General features: G+C 36.1%; 1 protein-coding gene across 4 annotated transcripts in view; it reads left to right on the top strand.

The window, feature by feature from the left end:
- The window catches only part of CLHC1 (clathrin heavy chain linker domain containing 1), a 33,390-nt gene that overhangs the window by 10,852 nt on the left and 3,372 nt on the right, over positions 1-19,166 (top strand). For all 4 annotated transcript variants that reach the window (XM_081833553.1, XM_081833552.1, XM_081833554.1 and 1 more), the window contains 4 exons: positions 262-368; positions 7,634-7,808; positions 14,193-14,395; positions 18,741-18,920. In XM_081833553.1, the coding sequence (XP_081689679.1) occupies positions 262-368; positions 7,634-7,808; positions 14,193-14,395; positions 18,741-18,920 (665 nt within the window). The remainder of the gene's footprint in view (positions 1-261; positions 369-7,633; positions 7,809-14,192; positions 14,396-18,740; positions 18,921-19,166) is intronic.

Raw genomic sequence — 19,166 nt, 5'->3', positions numbered from 1 at the left:
CATTTTCTATGTCTTGCAGTAAGTACTATAGGAATAAAGTACAGGGTAAGGTTCAAAGTCTTCTGTCAGGTGAGAGTTTTATTCTGAGGATACAAAAAATGACAGAATATTACAGAAAGAGTAAAAAAACATCTTAGTGAATGACTCTAGATATAGTTTTTCTATATTACTGTGTTTAGTCTGTTTTAGACATTTCTAATCAGTTTTCTTTTCTTTTTTATGTGTACTATTATAATGCATAATGAAATGGAATGGCTGTAGGTTCAATGACTTAATGTCACTTGGTGAATATGAAAAGGCAGCTTGTTTTGCAGCAAACAGTCCTAGAAGAATTCTTCAAAACATTGGGACAGTGAATAAATTTAAGGGTAAGCATTTTTCTCTGAACCTCATGTATGTATGCAAATTGTACTTTTTTCCCCTGATAGAATGGAAAGAGTACTGAAGTAGGAGACTAAAGATCTAGGCTCCAGCCCTATCTCTGCTGTTTACTCAGTTTCTTTAGCTGTCACATTGAGGAATTTGATTAGGTTTTCTACATTAAATGAGGAAATATTTCAAGTATACAGAAAAGTGTGGAGAAACGTACAACAACCATATACTCACTGTCAAGATTTAGTAAATGTTAATGTTTTGTCAAATTTGCTCCACTTCCTTTTAAAAAAGCTTTGTTGTAAGTTGACACACATGCAACGCAGTGTATGTATTTACACAATTTGGTAAGTTTTGACATTTGTATCACCCAAAAGTTCCTTCATTGCCCTCAGTGATCCTTCTCTCTGACTCCTCCTCACCCCTCCCATCTCCATCTCTCCCACAGCTTCCTCTCAGAGGTAACTGCTAGTCTGCTTGCAGTCACTGTAGATTAGTTTGCATTTCCTAGAATTTTACATAAATGGAATTACATAGTAAGTAATCTTTTTTGACTGACTTCTTGCACTCAGTATCATTATTTTGCAGTTCATCCATGTGTTGCATCTATCAATAGTTCATTCTTTTTTATTGTTGAGTAGTATTCTGTGGTATGAACACAAATCCTTTATCAGATATATGATTTAAAAATATTTTCTCCCAGTCTGTGGCCTGTCTGTTCATTCATACTCTTTGAAGTATCTTTCTAGGAGAAGTTTTAAATTTTGTTGAAGTCCAATTTGTGAATTTTTTTTTCTTTTATGGATCATGACTTTAATGTTATACATAAGAAATCTGTGTCTAATCTGCAGATTTTTAACTCCTATGATTATGATTATTATTTTTTGGTAAGAATTTTATAGTTTTAAGTTTACAGTTAGGTCTATGATTCAGTTTGAGTTAATTTTGCTATGTGGTGTGAGGTATGGGTTAAGGCATTTTTTTTGCCGGTAACTATCCAATTGTTTCATGATAATTTACTAAAAGGACTTTCTACACATAATTGCCTTTGTTGAAAATCAGTTGTCCTTATACTTTCAGGTCTAATCTGTTTCACTGATCTATTTGTTTATCTTGATGCTAATACTACACTGTCTTGATTATTGTTGCTTTATAGTAAGTGTTGAAATCAGAGTGTTAGACTTTAAACTCTGTTTTTCTTTATCAAATTTAATTTGGCTATTTTGAATCTTTCATATTTCTGTTTAAAATTTTAGAATCGGATTGTAAATTTCTATAAAAAATTCTGCTGGGGATTGCATTAAATCTATAGATAAATTTTAGGAGAATAGACACTGAACAATATTGGATATTTGGCCCAATGAACCCATAAACGTGGTCTATTTCTACATTTATTTGGGTCTTTAAAAATTTCTTTCAGCAGTGTTTTGTAGTTTTCAGTTTTCAGGTCTTTTTTTTAACATTGAAAAATTTAGTATTTTACTTAAAAATTTTCAGACATCTTACACATATCCAGGAACTCTTCCTTTGGATGTGTTCTGAAATTGGTGAAGTTAAAAGTGATATTAGTATATCCCTACGGTTTTTTTTTCTTCTCCCCTTGACTCGATCTGCTTAAAGTATGGATTACAAGTTTTAATAAAAGTCAAAGCTTGCAATTAAGGAATGCTTAAATAGGTATAATTACCAGCAAAATTGGAAAACAGCCAACTTTTATTACTTTTCTAGGTATATGGATCTTATACTGAGAAATTCACCAATATTAGACAGATGATACTTAATTGTTGAATAGAATAAAAAAAAGTCCTTTTATTTTAAAACTTGACTGTATTTTTAAAGGATGAGAAGCTCAGAAATAAATAGAGAGGTATAAATAAAGGAGGGATATACTCAGTGGAGCTTACAGATACAGATAATTTTTCTTATTATTTTCATTCCAAGTGGAAATTTTTGATGTCAAATATATACAGCCTGTTTTTCATTAATTTTTCCTCAAAAAACCCTTTAAATTCAACAGTTTGAAAAAAAATGTTCTTTTACATTTATTTGAACATGAAAAATTTGTTGCCATATACATAATGCATATGAACATATATATTTATAGAGATTGTTTGACTGTGAATTGTGTGTAAATGGCCCATTTCATATTTTTGCATGCACAATTTTCAGTATTCTATTCTAGTGGATGTAATGCAGAGTATATTCTTGTAGCTTTTATTTAGTGGACTCAAAGTCAAGAAGCCATTCCAATAATTATTTATAATTGGATAACTGACTATCAGGTCATGTTACCCTGTATACATACATCATGAGTAATGACACTGTACATTTTGAGTGTTAAACTGTTAACTTTTGTAAGTCTGAGATTTAAATTGGTATATATAAAAGTAGCCAAAGCCTAAAGAATGATGACAGAAGAGGTTTCTACCACAGAGCATTTATAGTTTCACAAGGGACACAGAGCAAAGAGAATTAAATGATTTTTAATCTGTGTTTAGGTCTTGTACATCTTTTGTCAGATTTATTTTTAAATATTTTATATTTATATTATTATAATTTTTATTTTGATTTCCAAAATTATTTGTTGGTAATATATAGAAATATAATTAACTATTATATATTGATCTTGTATTCTGTGACCTCTTTAAACTTGTTTATTAGTTCTAATACTTTTATTGTGTATTCCTAGAATTTCTACATAGCTAATCATGTCATCTGCTAAAAAAGGGTTCCACTTCTTCCTTTCCAAGCCTTATTGCAGTGGCTAGATCTTCCATTACAGTGTTGAATAGAAGTGATGAGAGCAGATATTATTGCCTTGTTTTGTTTTTGTTTTTAAAGATTTTATTTATTTATTCATGAGAGACAGAGAGAGAGGCAGAGGGAGAAGCAGGCTCCCAAGGAGCAGGGAGCCCGATGCGGGACTCGATCCCAGGACGCTGGGATCATGACCTGAGCTGACGGCAGACACTTAACCATCTGAGCCACCCAGGCGCCCTATTGCCTTGTTTTTGACCTTATTTTTCATCATTAAGAATGATATTAACTGTAGATTTTTCATAGATGCCCTTTATGAGGTTGATGAAATTGCCCTCCATAGTTGGTGAGAATTTTATCAGGGATGAATGTTAGATTTGTCAAATACCTTTTCTGCATTTATTGAGATGACCATGTGGTTTTTGTCCTTTAGCCTATTAATATAATTTATTGCTTTCCTGGGGAAAATTCCACAATTTTTATATTAATTTTACTATAATTACAGAGTTGTATAACCATTTCCATAACTTAATTTTAGAACATCTTCATCATTCCAGAAATAAACTTAGTACCCATTAATTCCTCATTCTCTACCCCCTGCTCCCTCTCTAGACCCTGGGTAACCACTAATCTACTTGCTATCTGTATAGATTTGCTTATTCTGGATTTTTCATATAAATGGGATCATATAATAAGTGTTTTTTTGTGACTGACTTCTTTTACTTAGCATGATCTTTTTGAGGTTCATTCATGCTGTAACATGAATATTCCATTGTATGGATGTATAATGCATTTTGTTCATCCATTTGTCAGTTGTTAATAATTTGGGTTGTTTTTACTTTTTGGCTGTTATGAATATTGCAGCTGTGGACAGTTGTGTACAAGTTTTTATGTGGACATACGTTTTTATTTCTCTTGGGTAGATCCCTAGGAGTGGAATTGCTGGGTTATATGGTAACTCTGTGTTAACACTTTGAGGAACTGCTAAACTGTTTGCACTATTTTTCATTCCCACCAGCAATATATGAGGATTCCAATTTCCTCACATCCTTACCAGCCCTTGTTAATGTCTGTCTTTTTGTTGTAGCCTTTCTAATCCATGTGAGGTGGTAATCTCATTGTGGATCAATTGATTTGTTTATTATTTTTTAAAAATTTTAATTCCACTATAATTAACATACAGTGTTATATATTAATTTCAGGTGTACAATATAATGATTCAACAATTCTATATATTACTCAGTGCTCATCAAGCTAAGTGTTCTCTCATTGTGGTTTTGATTTGTGTATCCCTAATGACTAACGGTGTTGAGCATCTTTTCATGTGCCTATTGGCCATTTGTATATCTTTGGAGAAATGTTTATTGTTTGCCCATTTTAAAATTATGTTATTTGTGTTTTTTTTATTGAGTTGTGAGAGTTCTTTTTATATCCTGGATAAAAGTCTCGTATCAGACAGATGATGTGCAAATATTTTCTTTTAATCTGTGGATTTTCTTTTCACTTTCTTTCTTTTTTTTCTTTCTTTCTTTTCTTTTCTTTTTTTTTTTTTTAGTAATCTATACATCCAAGGTGGGGCTCAAACTCATAATCCCAAGATCAAGAGTCACATGTTCTTCCAACTTAGTCAGCCAGGTACCCCTCTTTTCACTTTCTTGAAGGTGGGTTTTTTGGTTTTTGGTTTTTGTTTTTGTTTTTTTTTTAAGGAGGCTACATGCCCAACATGGAGCCCAGTGCAGGCCTTGAACTCCTGACCATGAGATCAAGACCTGAGCCAAGATCAAGAGTTGGACACTTAACTGACTGAGCCACCCAAGGGCCCCTTGATGGTGGTTTTTAAAGCACAAAAGTTTTAATTTTGTTGAAGACTAATTTACCCATCTTTTCTTTTATAGCTGTGCTTTTGATATTGTATCTAAGAAGTCTTTGCCTAACTTAAGATCCTGTGTTTTTTTCTGAGAGTTTTGTACATAGGTCTGTGATCTACTTTGAGTTAATTTTTGTGTATGGTGTAAGATAGTGATCCAGATTCATTCTTTTGCATGTAGATATGTAGTTATCCCGTCACCATTTGTTGAAAAGACTGTTCTTGGGCGCCTGGGTGGCTCAGTCGTTAAGCATCTGCCTTCGGCTCAGGTCATGATCCCAGGGTCCTGGGATCGAGTCCCACATCGGGCTCCCTGCTCGGCAGGAAGCCTGCTTCTTGCTCTCCCACTCCCCGTGCTTGTGTTCCTGCTCTCGCTCTCTCTCTCTCTGTCAAATAAATAAATAAAATCTTTAAAAAAAAAAAAAGAAAAAAAAGAAAAGACTGTTCTTTATCCATTGAATTGTTTTGGCCCCTTTGTCAAAAATTAATTGACTATAAATGTTTAGAGTTTATTTCTGGACTCTTAATTCTATTATATTTCTCTAGATATCCATCCTATGTCAGTATCATACAATTTTGATTACCATAGCTTTGTAGTAAGCTTTGAAATTAGAAGCGTGACTCCATTTTTCTTTTTATTAGTATTAGCATTGTATATCTTTTCCCGTATTCTTACTTTTGATCTATTTGTGTCTTTGTATTTAAAGTCATTGTCTTTTACATGCACCCCATGTCTGATGTTTATAGCAACATTATCAACAATAGCTGAACTATGGAAAGAGCCCAGTGTCCATCAACTGATGAATGGATAAAGAAAATATCTACATCTATCTATATATGTGTGTATATATAGATGTTTATGTATATCTATATCTATATATCTATATATCTACACACACACACAATGGAATATTACTCAACCATCAAAAAGAATGAAATCTTGCTATTTGCAATGACATGGGTGGAGCTAGAGTATATTATGCTAAGTGAAATAAGTCAGTCAGAGAAAGACAAATACCATGTGATTTCACTCATGTGGAATTTAAGAAACAAAACAGATAAACATAGGGGAAAGGGGAAAAAAAAAACAAGAGAGGGAAGCAAACCATAAGAGACTCTTAACTATAGAGAACAAACTGGGGGTTGATGGAGGGGAGGTAGGCAGGGGGGATGGGCTAAATGGGTGATGGGTATTAAGGAGGACACTTGTTGTAATGAGCACTGGGTGTTATTATATGTGATTAATCACTAAATTCTATACCTGAAACCAATTTTACCATATATGTTAACTAACTAGAATTTAAATAAAAACTTGAAATTAAAAAATAAAAAAATAAAGTCAGTGTCTTCTAGGCAACATATACTTGTATTCTACTTTTTTTTTTAAGATTTTATTTATTTGACATCCTTCTTTTTTATACACTCTGACAATCTTTGCCTTTCAATTGGAGTTTTTAGATCACTTACATTTAATGTGATTGTTGACATGATTGACTTTTGTTTTCTATTTTTCTTACCTCTTCTTTTTACCATTTCCCCCCTCTTTTTCTGCCTTCTTTTGGATTAGGTGAATTTTTTTCATGATTCCACTTTTCTCCTTTGCTGATTATGAGCTATAATTCTTTGTTGTCTTATTTTGGTTGTTGCTTTAGGGTTTGTAGATTATATCTTTAACTTATCACATTCTACCCTCAGGTGATTTTATACCGCTTGATGTATTATATAAAAACAATATACTTCTAAATACTTATATTCATAGCATATTCCATTTCTGGTCTTCATTTCTTCATGTAGATTCATATTTCCATCTGGTATTATTTTCCTTCTGCTTGAAAGACTACCTTTAACATTTTTTATAGTGCAGGTCTGCTGGTGGTATATTCTTTCAGCTTTTAAAATTTCCACGTGAAGGCTCTGAGGGAGATTACATTCCATCTTTCTCTCCTAGCTTCTGGGTAGCTGTCAGCAATTTCTGGCATTTTTTGGCTTGTAGACATATCACTCCAGTCTCTGCCTCTGTTTTCACATAACATGTAATATTTAGTCATTATCCAAAATGTAATGTTTAATCCATAAACATTAGTTAAAAATTATAAGTATGTAATTTTAGATTGAAATTTTTTTAATTTTTTTTTTAATTTTTAAAGATTTTTATTTATTTATTTAACAGAGATAGCACAAGTAAGCAGAGTGGCAGGCAGAGGGAGAGGGAGAAGCAGGCTCTCCGCTGAACAGGGAGCCCAATACGGGGCTTGATCCCAGGACCCTGGGATCATGACCTGAGCCGTAGGCAGCCACTTAACTGACTGAGCCACCCAGGCGCCCCTGGATTGAAATTTTTGAAGATACAGAGATGAAAATAATATGGGGGCGCCTGGGTGGCTCAGTTGGTTAAGCCTCTGCCTTCAGCTCAGGTCATGATCCCAGGGTCCTGGGATCGAGCCCCGCATTGGGCACCCTGCTCAGTGGGGAACCTGCTTCTCCCTCTCCCTCTATCTACTGCTCTGCCTACTTGAGCTCTCTCTGTCAAATAAATAAATAAAACAAAAAAAAAAAAAGAAAAGAATATGAAGTAAGAAAAAGGAAACTATTATTTACTTAAAGTGTTCAACTCAAAAACTTTTCTTCTCTCTATAGCTGTTGGAAAGATTAGAGGCAAGCCTTTTCCATTACTCTTATTTTTTGAGACCATCTTTAGCACAAGTCATGCATGTAGACGTCCTATTGATGCAGAACTAACCCTGGAAGGAATCAAATGTGGATTATCTGAAAAACGTTTAGATTTAGTTATCAATTGGGTCACCCAGGAAAGGTAAGCAAAGTAAAGCTTTTAACTTAATTTTGATAGTTGGTTAATAAAGTTGTTTATTCTCAAGATTTCAATAGTTTTTTATTAGTACATTATTTGAACATTTATCTCCAGTCTCTATTGCAGTTAATTGGTCAAAAAGATTTACTAAGCATTCATGCAGTAATGGGGCCTAGTCACAATGAGCCCAGATCAGGAGTTGAGTAATGGCAGTTCACGGATGATTCATGACCACTTAATGGTGGATAGAAGTTGATTGGTAAGGGTAGAAAAGGATTAATCAGTATCATTGCTACTCAGAGGGATAAGGCAGGAACCTGGATCCAGATAAGTTATGGGTACATGTAAAGAATAAATCTAGGAGAAAACTTATAAGCAGGATGGATGTGGACCAAGGTAACATTTAGAACATACAAACCATTAAGGATAGACAGGAGATGGCTTCTTGGAGTTAGGTTTCAATACAGATTGGCAGATTTGTACTAGAGCCCCCTTAGGTTAGATTCCCTAGAACCAAAGCCTCAGACAGGAATTTGAGTGTACATGATTGATAGAGGGAGGGCTTCTCAAGAAAACCATATACGGGAGTGAGTGAAGCAGAATAGAGAAGAGTGTGTGTGTTTGGGAAGCCAAGAAAGGATGTAACCTCAGGCAAGTTCTAACCTTGGTCTTATTTATAGAGGCTCTGGAGCATAAACCACACCACAGAGCTGTCCCCCTTGAGGCAAGAGGCCAGCCTTTTGTACCTCTCTGTTAGACTCTATTAGGGCTATGGGCTGCCTGGGTGGGGCATAATTTCCTAGGCATGGTGGCTCCCACCAGCGAAGGGCAATTGGCTGTAGAAGAAGGGGACCTGTAAGCCATTGGCAGCCAATACCCAGAGCAGCTGGGGAAGGAGGATCTGGGCAGGACATTAAAACAGCATCTACTATAGTCAACCGTTTGCACAACACCTAATGTATTTGCTTCTCACCTTAATTTCACTCCATCTAGTCCAGGATTTTGTGGGTATAATTCTGGGGGAATCTTGTAAGAGGAGGGTTAGTGGGATGTACTACAGCCCTTGTCATGACAATGGATCCTAAGGCTGTTACTTGTTTTTTACAACTTTATTGAGATATAATTTACATACAATAATCGATACATATTTCAAATGTACAATTTGATGAATTTTTGGAAAACAGCATTGTGGAGATATAATTGACATATAATAAACCACACATATTTGTAGTGTACAGTTTGACAAGTTTTAACATATGTATATACCCATGAAATCATTACCACAGCTGAGATAATCAACCTCATTCAACACCCATTCCATCTCCAGGTAACCACTGATCTGCTTCCTGTCATAATAGATGAGGTTTCGTTTTCTAGAATTTTATAAAAATGGAATTATATATTATTTTTTCTTCTTGGTCTGGCTCTGTCACTTACAGTTATTTTGAGATTCTTCCATATTAATTATTACTCATCTTTCTTCTGTATCCATTTTATATTCTTCTCACTCTTACACTTCTGTTGGTCTTGATGGCTTGTCTGGTAGGATGACTGTGGTTGCCATGCCTTTATCAAACCATGATTATTGATACCCATTAACAGTTTTCATTTGGCTTGGGACTACCAAGAGCTATCCCAGTAGATTATCTGCCACCTGTAACAAACAACTATATACTATTAAAAAACACCTACTGGATCTTGTTAAAGTTGGAGTGTCTATCCAGGGAACACCAATGACTGTTAAACTAGAGACCTGCTTATCATGAACTGGATTCTGACAGGCTCACCAAGTCATGAGGTCAGGTGGGCTCAGACAGTCCATCTAAAATCAGGTACAATCAAGATCATGCTCAAGCAGATCCAGAGAATACAGGTTAGCTTCAGAAATAGGTGGCCCAGACCCCACGTAAACTACCACCAACTGACTGACACTACTTCCACAGTAACGTCACACCTATGGCTTCATGCACGGGTGGGGTGACCTAAGACCAGCAGACAAGGAAGAAAAAACCCAAACTTGGCTCATGGATGGTTCTGGTTGTGTCCAGGTGATGCCAGCTTGTCACTCCATCCTTTGAAGATGGAGTAACATCCTTCAGGATGAAATGCACTCTTTAAACCAGTGACAATTACATGGTGTATCCCCAGTAGGTAGAATACTTGGGTCTGGGAGATAAAAGAGTGGCTCTGCTCAGCTATCATTCCTAGTAGCCCACATGGGGAGTATATTAATTAGGCTTCTCCAGAGAAACAGAATCAATAATATATTTAATATATTATTTTAATGTATATAATATAAATATATATATATTTCCATATATGAAATTATGTGTGTGTGTGTACATGTATATATGTATATACATATATATAAAGAAAGAAATTGGCTCATGTGATTATGGAGGCTGGTAAGTCCCAAGATCTGCACTCAGCAAGCTAGAGACCAGCAAGCAAGAGAGCCCTCAATGGTGTGAGTTTCAGGCTGCTCAAGACTCGAGAAAAGCCAATGTTTCTGTTTGAGTCCAAAGGTAGGAAAAGACTGATGTCCCAGCTAAGCAGTCAAGCAGGAGGAGTTCCCCCTTATTTGGAAGAGGGCAGCCTTTTTGTACCATTCAGGCCTTCAACTGATTAGATGAGAGCCATCCACAGTCACAACAATCTGCTTTATTCAGTCTACCGATCCACTCTCTTTCAAGTACATCCTCATGGACTCCCAGAATAATATTTGACTAAATATCTGGGCGCTCTATGAGCCAGTCAGGATGACACATTCAATTAACCATCACAGGGAGTCTGTGCTTTCCACTCCTGCAACTTGAGGTTCTGTGAATCCTGGTCGACTTTGATTATCATGAGAAGGTAAGGTTGTTGTTACATAACACGGAAGAGAGGAATATGTTTGGCACTCAGTTTCCCTTTTCCCTTAAAGAGAGCATGGTAGTTGCACCTGAGTGCATGTCATTTACTGATAGACTCCTCCTCGAGAAATATTGTAAGGGAAGAAGTGACATGGGATGGAGAAGGGCAAACTGCCAAGCAGGAATGTGAACTCAGGTATAGCTAGCATTACAGGGAGAGGACTACGGAGCGTAAACTGTACCAGAGTTGTTTCTTTTTGAATTATAGGACTGGCCTTTTGTATTCTTTATTAGTCAGTCATCTGCTCTAGACTACTGGGTGTTGAAAGATAGGCATGATTTTCTGGATGAGGCAGCTCCAGTCAGCTGAGGGCAATTCTTTGGGGAAGGAGAAACTGGGAGCTGTTAGCAGTCAGCTGGGGAAGAGTCACTGGTCCAGTAAAGAGGACTAAAACAGTGTGTGCCTGCTTACGAAGATCAAGCTGTTCTTGCTGGGTCTATGCGGACATAGGTTGGGCTCTGATTGGAAGGCAGAGTGAGGAAAGGCCTGCCCGTCATCTGTCTTGTTGCCATGGCCTGCTTATTTTGCAGCCTAAGGGCTATGCTTTCTTGGCTCAGGATGTATAGGGACAGAGGATACATATTATAGAGTAGTCAGTTTGCGTACTACTGCCTACTGCTGCCCGTTCCAAATTCACCATTTCCCCTGCACGATGCTCTCGTCTCAGAGAGATAGTCCCGGACTGTCCTGGATTGATGGCACTATTGTTTACCAGTGCAGAGTATCTCTTTCCCACCCCTCTTGTTAGCTTCACTTATTGTTCACATAATAGTTAATTATGTTTTAGGAAACTTCTTCATACATACACCCTGCTCTCCCTGCTTTGCCTCTTTCTTTTTCTGCCTGGTCACACCTTCTACATGCTCCACAAAATGTACTTGTCAGGGAGCCCTGGAAATGGTTCAGATGTGAGAACACCATTAGAAAGTGCATGTTCATTAACACCTGCTATCAATGCAGAGACACTTCAGACAAGATTAATTTCCCTACATATACTGATGGTTCTTGGCTGATTCTACCTCTTAGTTGTAAGAATTTAAATTCTTATGAAATTCCTTGACTGCATAAATTTGGACAATACCACCACTTTTAAGGATCCTGAGATGGTCTAACAGAATACTGAAGGTAATTCACATTCTTTATTCTTAGCCTCTGTCCTCTGGTCTCTGACTCCGATGACCTGGCCTCTACCACATGGCTACCTTAAAAAGTTCTACAGTTCTTTCCCTGAAGCCCTGTACAGAGCCAGCCCTAAAACAGCCTGGGTTATAGACTAATCTTGGCTCTCTTAGTCATTCTTACCTGAGGAAAAGTCTGATCACTTGACACATAAAGCCTAAACTTAAGAAATGATGCTTTACTAGCATTAGGTCTCTAAATTGCAGACACTGCTCCTAGAAGAGGAAAAATATCCTCTGACATATTAACTTTACAAACTGAACCCTACAAAATAACAGTAAGTAAATATGCATAGATTTAGTGATTATATATTGCCTTTATTTTGACTTAAAAGTCTACAATCTGGTTTATAATCAAATATGCCTTAGTTTACTAGTGGAGTTAAGCATATTTTCTTTTATTTATTAGTCATTTGATTTCTCCAGAGTCAGGCTGGAGATCCACTTTCAGAAGTCCCTGAAAGAGTCTTCTTAGAATTGGAAGTAGGGGTGGGAGAACCAAGAAGGAGACTTTTGGGAAACAGAAAGAAGGTAGGATGAGGTGATTGGGGGGGGGGCGGGCAGAATGTGGGCAGAGGTACCCAGGCTCATTTCCCAGCCAGGTGCAGGGTGCTTGATTATGTCCCTTTCCCCCAGGGTTAGAATCCCTGTTTGTCTTTCCCCTTTTTTCCTTCAGGGTCAATTCCATTCTTTTGGGGCTTGACCCATTTCCTCCCTTTCGATAATTTTTTTATTTTTTATTTATTTATTTTAAAAAATTTTTCTTTTTCATCATATTCTTCTTTCCTCATCATCCTTTTGGAAAGTGACAAACAGAGACACAGCAACCTCAGTCCTCAGCTCTGGCCTTCTTTCAGGTGGAACAACATAATGGTGGTGACTTCTTAAAAAATACAACTATGGTATTAATAAGAGAAGTAATAACTAAAATACTGGTATTATCATCTTGCTTTGGGAATACAGTCACTATAAAGACTGAAATAATTACTTGTTCGGCCTTAGGAAACATTGTGACTGTAGCTACCATACCTGTATTTTGGTACTAAAATGTAGAAGTCAGGTAATTCCTTAGTAAATAATTGATTTATAATCAGAAGCTGCCTTTTGATTTTAGACCCACCTCTCTCTGGCCACCCCAATAAACACGGTAGGCTTTATTTCCTGAATTTTCAGTAAACAGACATTTTGGAGGGGTTTCTGGATTTCATTTTAATGTTATTGGCATTTTGTTACATGTATACAGGCACCGGTATTCTTTTTTTTTTTTTTTAAGATTTTATTTATTTATTTGACAGAAAGAGACACAGCGAGAGAGGGAACACAAGCAGGGGGAGTGGGAGAGGGAGAAGCAGGCCTCCCGATGAGCAGGGAGCCCGATGTGGGGCTCGATCCCAGGACCCTGGGATCATGGCCTGAGCCGAAGGCAGACGCTTAACGACTGAGCCACCCAGGCGCCCCAGGCACCGGTATTCTATAGCTGTTAAAAATATAACTAAAGTAAAATTTCCGTACAACCAATGATTAGAAGTAATATCTTTAATCACACCCAAATGTGTTTTGGCCTATACTGATCATTTCTAGGTGGAGGTAATGTGCTAGTGCAGATGGTTCGCTTCAGTTTTGTTTGAAGGTGGCGCATTAAAATGTGATGACAAGTAAAAAAATAAAAAAATAAAATGTGACGACAAGTGAAACCTATTCAAGTGAGCCGTCTCAAAAGAACTACTTCTTCAGTGTCTCCTAGTAGGGACATCTTATATCCTTTGTCCCCCCTGTTGTTTTGTATATATCTATATCAATTTAAAAAAATAACACTGGTGTCACACATTTCTTGCAAACACTTGCAAGATCTGTTACTAATACTGAGCTAAAATTTGTTGTCACTGTCGTTAACCAACATTTAATGAATTCTTATATTCAGCAGGGTTTAGAATCTAGATAACTGCTGAGAACATTGAGATCCCCAATTATAAGAGAATTTTTGTTTACCTTGTCATTTTAAATCCCACCAGTCTTTTTAGGAGAGTTTTAACCGTGTTTGTAGATTTTTTAAAAACTTGAGCTCAGATTTGCTAAAATGTCTTCCCCCATAAGAATACATGCTGATTGTTTTTGTTCTTGTTGTTGTTAAATCTTAGATATGTTTGATTTCTTCTACATCAATTGCCTGTTAACTTGGAATTCTTATAGACCATAGAAAATCCAGTTCTACTGTGCTGAATTTTCAAATATTTTATTCTTATCCACTCATCAAGAACTCTCTAAAGTATACCTATTGATCTGCTTGCTCTAGGCTCACATTTTCTGAAGAGTTGGGGGATGTGATTTGTGATTATGGGGAACAGGATACTTACAACAAGGCCAAGTGCCTGGCTTTAGCTCAGATGATCTACAGGGACTGTGGCCTGCATAAGAAAGCTCTTCTTTGCCTATGTAAACAGGGTCAGATTCATGGGGCCATGGAATACATACAGCAATTCAAGGACTTTACTTATGGTGAGTGAGACAGTCTACTTAATTGTATACATTTGAATTCTAGACTTTAATTGTAAGATCACCCATGATAGTAGGCAATATTTTGGATTTACATTATAAAGTCTTTTCTATATATACTGATATGTAGGTTTGTCTGTTTGTTTTTAGTAAAACCTATCTAACTTTTATTGGGTACCTACTTTGTGCCAGACTCTGGGTAGGGTATCCTCATGTCCTTCCGGCCAATCCGCACAACAGTTCCATCAGGTAGGCACTGTTAGGCCCATCATACAAGTTGAGATACTGAGGCCCAGAGAGGGAAATGAGCCAAGGCTTGCACAGAGGAAACAGTGAAACAAGAGAGTGAAGTTCGTCAAGTCCGTGGTGCTGATTGAGGGTCCTGGGTAGCTGTGTCCAGCCCTATCAGGGTGGTCTTTGCCTTAAGGCCAGTTGTTCCTGAGGAGATCTTGTTTGTCTCGCATGTCTGGCAAAGGCACTGGGGACTGAGCCTGGGGCTGTCCTGGGGTGGAGGACCTCACAGCCTTGGAGAAGGTGGATGTTTGGGTGTCACTGCTTGTCTCCCTCTGAAGTACACAGTTTATTTTGCAGATATTTTAGACCATGCTACTTAAAGGATTTATTTTTTAAATAGCTGAACTTATTTGTTACATAAATGTTCTAGACTATGATATAAGCATTAGAAATGAAGAATTAGTAAAATAATGTTCATTTCAAAACTCTGAAACACCTAGGTTGCAGTTGGGCAATGATCTGAGAGCACTGTCAACCTTAGGGTAACCTTAGTTGAATGAGATGATCTCTTATTTTGAGCCTAGTTCATCAGTAACCTAAATGTATAGGCATCCTGACATCTCCCACATCCTAGGCCTATTTCTCAATTCTGATTTGCAGGCTTTGTACCCCAATTCTAAGAAGTTGCAAATGGAATAAAACATAGCACTTTTAGGGCATATTTTTCCAGGAAAGAGGATCATTGATGGCTGTTGAATCTGATCATTTTCAAACAGTAACTTGAATTTTCCTTAGAATCTAGTTTTTAAAGTTATTAATTTCTTTGTTATATAACAGCACACTTGATACTATAGTTTGGCTTTTTACATGCATGAGCTTACTTAATCCTTATGTTAACTATAAAGTAGGTTTTGTTATTATCCCTATTTTATAGATTAAAAAAAACTGTGTTTCCACAGGGAAGCTAAGGCTCAAAGAGATAAGTAATTTACCTACACACACATAGCAATAGAACAGAATCTGGTATAGTAGGTACTACTCAATATTTGTTGAATGAATTATATATTTTATTTTTATTATCTAAGTGTACAGATTCAGTTTCTGTTTTAAGTATTATTTTTCCATAGATAAGAGATTATTTTAGTCAGTTTAGACATGGAAGGAATATAGGTTTAATTACACTTAGAATTTTTATTGACTGAAATGTTAAGTTTCTGTTTTGCTTGCAAAATTTGCCTTGCATAAGTGCATAGAAACATGATTGACTCACTATTATATTGTTCTGTTCTTCTAGTAGTGCATTATAATCTAAAATAATTAGATATATATTGTAATAATTTACAAAGTAATAACACTCTTATGTAATTAGAACCTTGATGTTTATCCTCAGAATTTATTTAGCACATCATAAGATTAAAATAATAACGAGAAAAATTAAGCTTACAAAATGGAAACAGTGTTTGAAAATTACTTTCCTTATTTTACTTTTTAATGAGAAACAACCACAGCTTTCCATGGTATCATATTGGCATTGGGGGACAGATTCATTTTGTTAATACTTTCTGGTTTCAGGAAAAAACGTTCTCTCTTAGATTTAGACTATCAGTTATACACTTACAAATTTAAAAACCCAAACCAAAACCAAACAAAAATAGAAAAGTTCTAAGAAATTTGTTCCAAAAGCGTGTGACTAAAAGAGCATCTGTTTTAAAAGTAAAAATTAGGGGCGCCTGGGGTGGGTGGCTCAGTCGTTAAGCGTCTGCCTTCAGCTCAGGTCATGATCCCGGGGTCCTGGGATCGAGCCCCACATCGGGCTCCCTGCTCCGCAGGAAGCCTGCTTCTCCCTCTCCCACTCCCCCTGCTTGTGTTCCATCTCTCGCTGTGTCATTCTCTCTCAAATAAATAAATAAATAAAATCTTTAAAAATAAATAAAAGTAAAAATTATTTTTCCCCCTAATAATTTTTAGAATAAAGCCTGAAATGATTTGTTTGTTCACCTTCCCATTATCATTAAACAAGTGAATATACCTATCTGGAAATTGAGTTATTCTGGATGTGAGGCTTTCAAACATTGTGGTCTCAGGTCTCTTTTACACTTTTAAAAAGCACTGAACATCCCAAAGAGCTTTTACTTACATGGGTTATGTCTATTGATATTTATCCTATTAGACATTAAAGCAGAAAATTTAAAAATATTTATTCATTTAAAATAACAATAACAAATAACAATAAAAAATTTTTTATGAAAATAATTTTGACTTTGTAGACCCTAGACCATATTTTGAGAACCAGTGTTCTAGATATTTGTGTTAAACAGGTATCATACTTGGTATATAGGCCTTTATAATCTTATTAAAACAGAACATCCATGAGATAAAAAAATGATTAATAATATGTCAAACCAAGGAATAACGAAATGGATTCCAAAGTGTGGTAAGCAGAGGGGAAAGGTCATGAGATTTGAATTTGTATTCTTTCTAATCAGTCAGAGACCATATCTTGTACATATTTGAGTAAATATTGGTTAATTAATTCAGGGAGAAGGCGATTTGAATACCTGATTGAATGAAGCAGAGTAAGATGTGTGAGTTATGAAATGTTGGAGGCTGGGGGTGCTATAAAAATAGCTTCACCGGGCGCCTGGGTGGCTCAGTTGGTTAAGCGACTGCCTTCGGCTCAGGTCATGATCCCGGGGTCCTGGGATCGAGTCCCGCATCGGGCTCCCGGCTCGGCGGGGAGCCTGCTTCTCCCTCTGACCCTCTCCTCTCTCATGCTGTTTCTCTCTCGCTCGCTCTCCAATAAATAAATAAATAAATAAATCTTTAAAAATAGCTTCACCTTAGTGGAGGCCAATTTAAGTGGCCCAAATCATAAACTTCTACCTGTTCTCTAGGGAAATTTTTTAAAAATTGTTTGACTTTATTGATATAGAATTATATTCTGTTATTCCTTGTTTCTTCTTTTACCATTTCTCTCTATATATTTATGTGTGTGTGTGCATGCCTGTGTGTATACATACATACATACAATGCACACACATTTATTTATTATTTTGGAGGAGCATTACTATAGATTGGAAGGTCATAGACTCAGGGCGGGGGTCAGATGAACTGTTCTACTTTATATTATGTGTATAATTTTGGGAAAATTAACTTCTCTAAGCCTGTTTCCTCACTTTCAGTATGAGAATAATAATATCTCACTTATATTGAATATTAAATGCAGAGATTTAATAGATTTAAGTTCCCAGTACAGAAATTTGTGCCTGTCAAGAGTGTGAATTACATTTATGATAGTTCTTGAAAGGCTCTCAGAAATTATTCTGAAAACTACCTCTGTTGTGACCCAAGAAGAATATTTTTACTTGAAAAACTTTAGTAAGTTAACACAAGTTTATAAATTTAAGAATGTGAATCATGATTGCAGTACTAGATGAACTCAATAGTTAGCTAGTATATTAAACCATATGAATTTGCTTTTTTTGGAGTCAAAAAGGGTCAAATACAGGCAACTTCATATGGCTCCACCTCTAGCTACTTGAACTGGCTGATAGCTTCTTAAAGTCTTCATTTTTGAGTTTCTAAATACTTGATATTTTTAGGGAAAAAAATTACTGAGACCCTTTTTCTGTGCAAGACACAGAAAGAAAGAAATTATACTTACTAAGAACTGGTCCAAATATGAGCAACAAGATGTAGACAAACATAATGTAGTATTAGATGGAACTTTAGAAATTGGAGCTACCAATTCTAGCACTTTTAAGGTGCATAAACTAAGATCCAAAAGAATAAGTGATTGATGGAACTGTGATTAGAGCTCAGGTTTCCTGATTGCCAGTCTAGTCCTTTCTATTCTACCACAGTTCTTTGATAATTTGTTTTTCAGGTAGTGTGTGTTATAAGTAGTTTTCTTTCATTTTTTTGCTATGCTGAGCATTGATTTTTTTTTTTTTTTTCCCTGATCGGAGAGAGTACTGTTGAGTTCATTGAGGACTTTGGAAGGATTGGAAGAAGAAGTGTTGATTGGCAGGTGTAGACATTAGCTGGTCCCAGTTTGTAGTTGATGTATCATATTAGGATGTTGAGACATAGTTTTTTTATTTTTTGCTTTCAGATGACCTGATGCAGTTAATAAAGTTATGTCCTCACACTGAATTAATTCAGTGTCTCACCAGAGAATGGAACGGGAAACCACCATCTTTATCTTTTGGCCTTGCTATACTTCATCTGTTTTCTGTAGATATGAAAAAAGTTGGCATTAAGCTACTTCAAGAAATAAGTAAAGGTGGGAAAGGTAAGTATAGTAAAATGTTATAGAAGAGAAAGTAGTGGGTTATTTAGGGAAAGGTTCAAGATTATTATGTCTGAGTTAACTAATTTTTCCTAAGAGTTCCTTCTTGGCAGGAATTGACTTTGGGAGTTTATAAATGTAAAGATTACCATGTCAATAATAGTCTGTCGACAATAGTATGTATTTCTTGAGGGAATTACAAAAAAGAGAGAATCTTTATGTAGCTTTAGGGGAACATCTTAATAATTA

This window comes from Leptonychotes weddellii, chromosome 10, assembly GCF_054177405.1.
Source record: "Leptonychotes weddellii isolate Sample4059 chromosome 10, ASM5417740v2, whole genome shotgun sequence".
NCBI lineage: Eukaryota > Metazoa > Chordata > Mammalia > Carnivora > Phocidae > Leptonychotes > Leptonychotes weddellii.
Note: the sequence above shows the minus strand (reverse complement) of the source record. Positions and strands in the feature narration are given on the sequence as shown.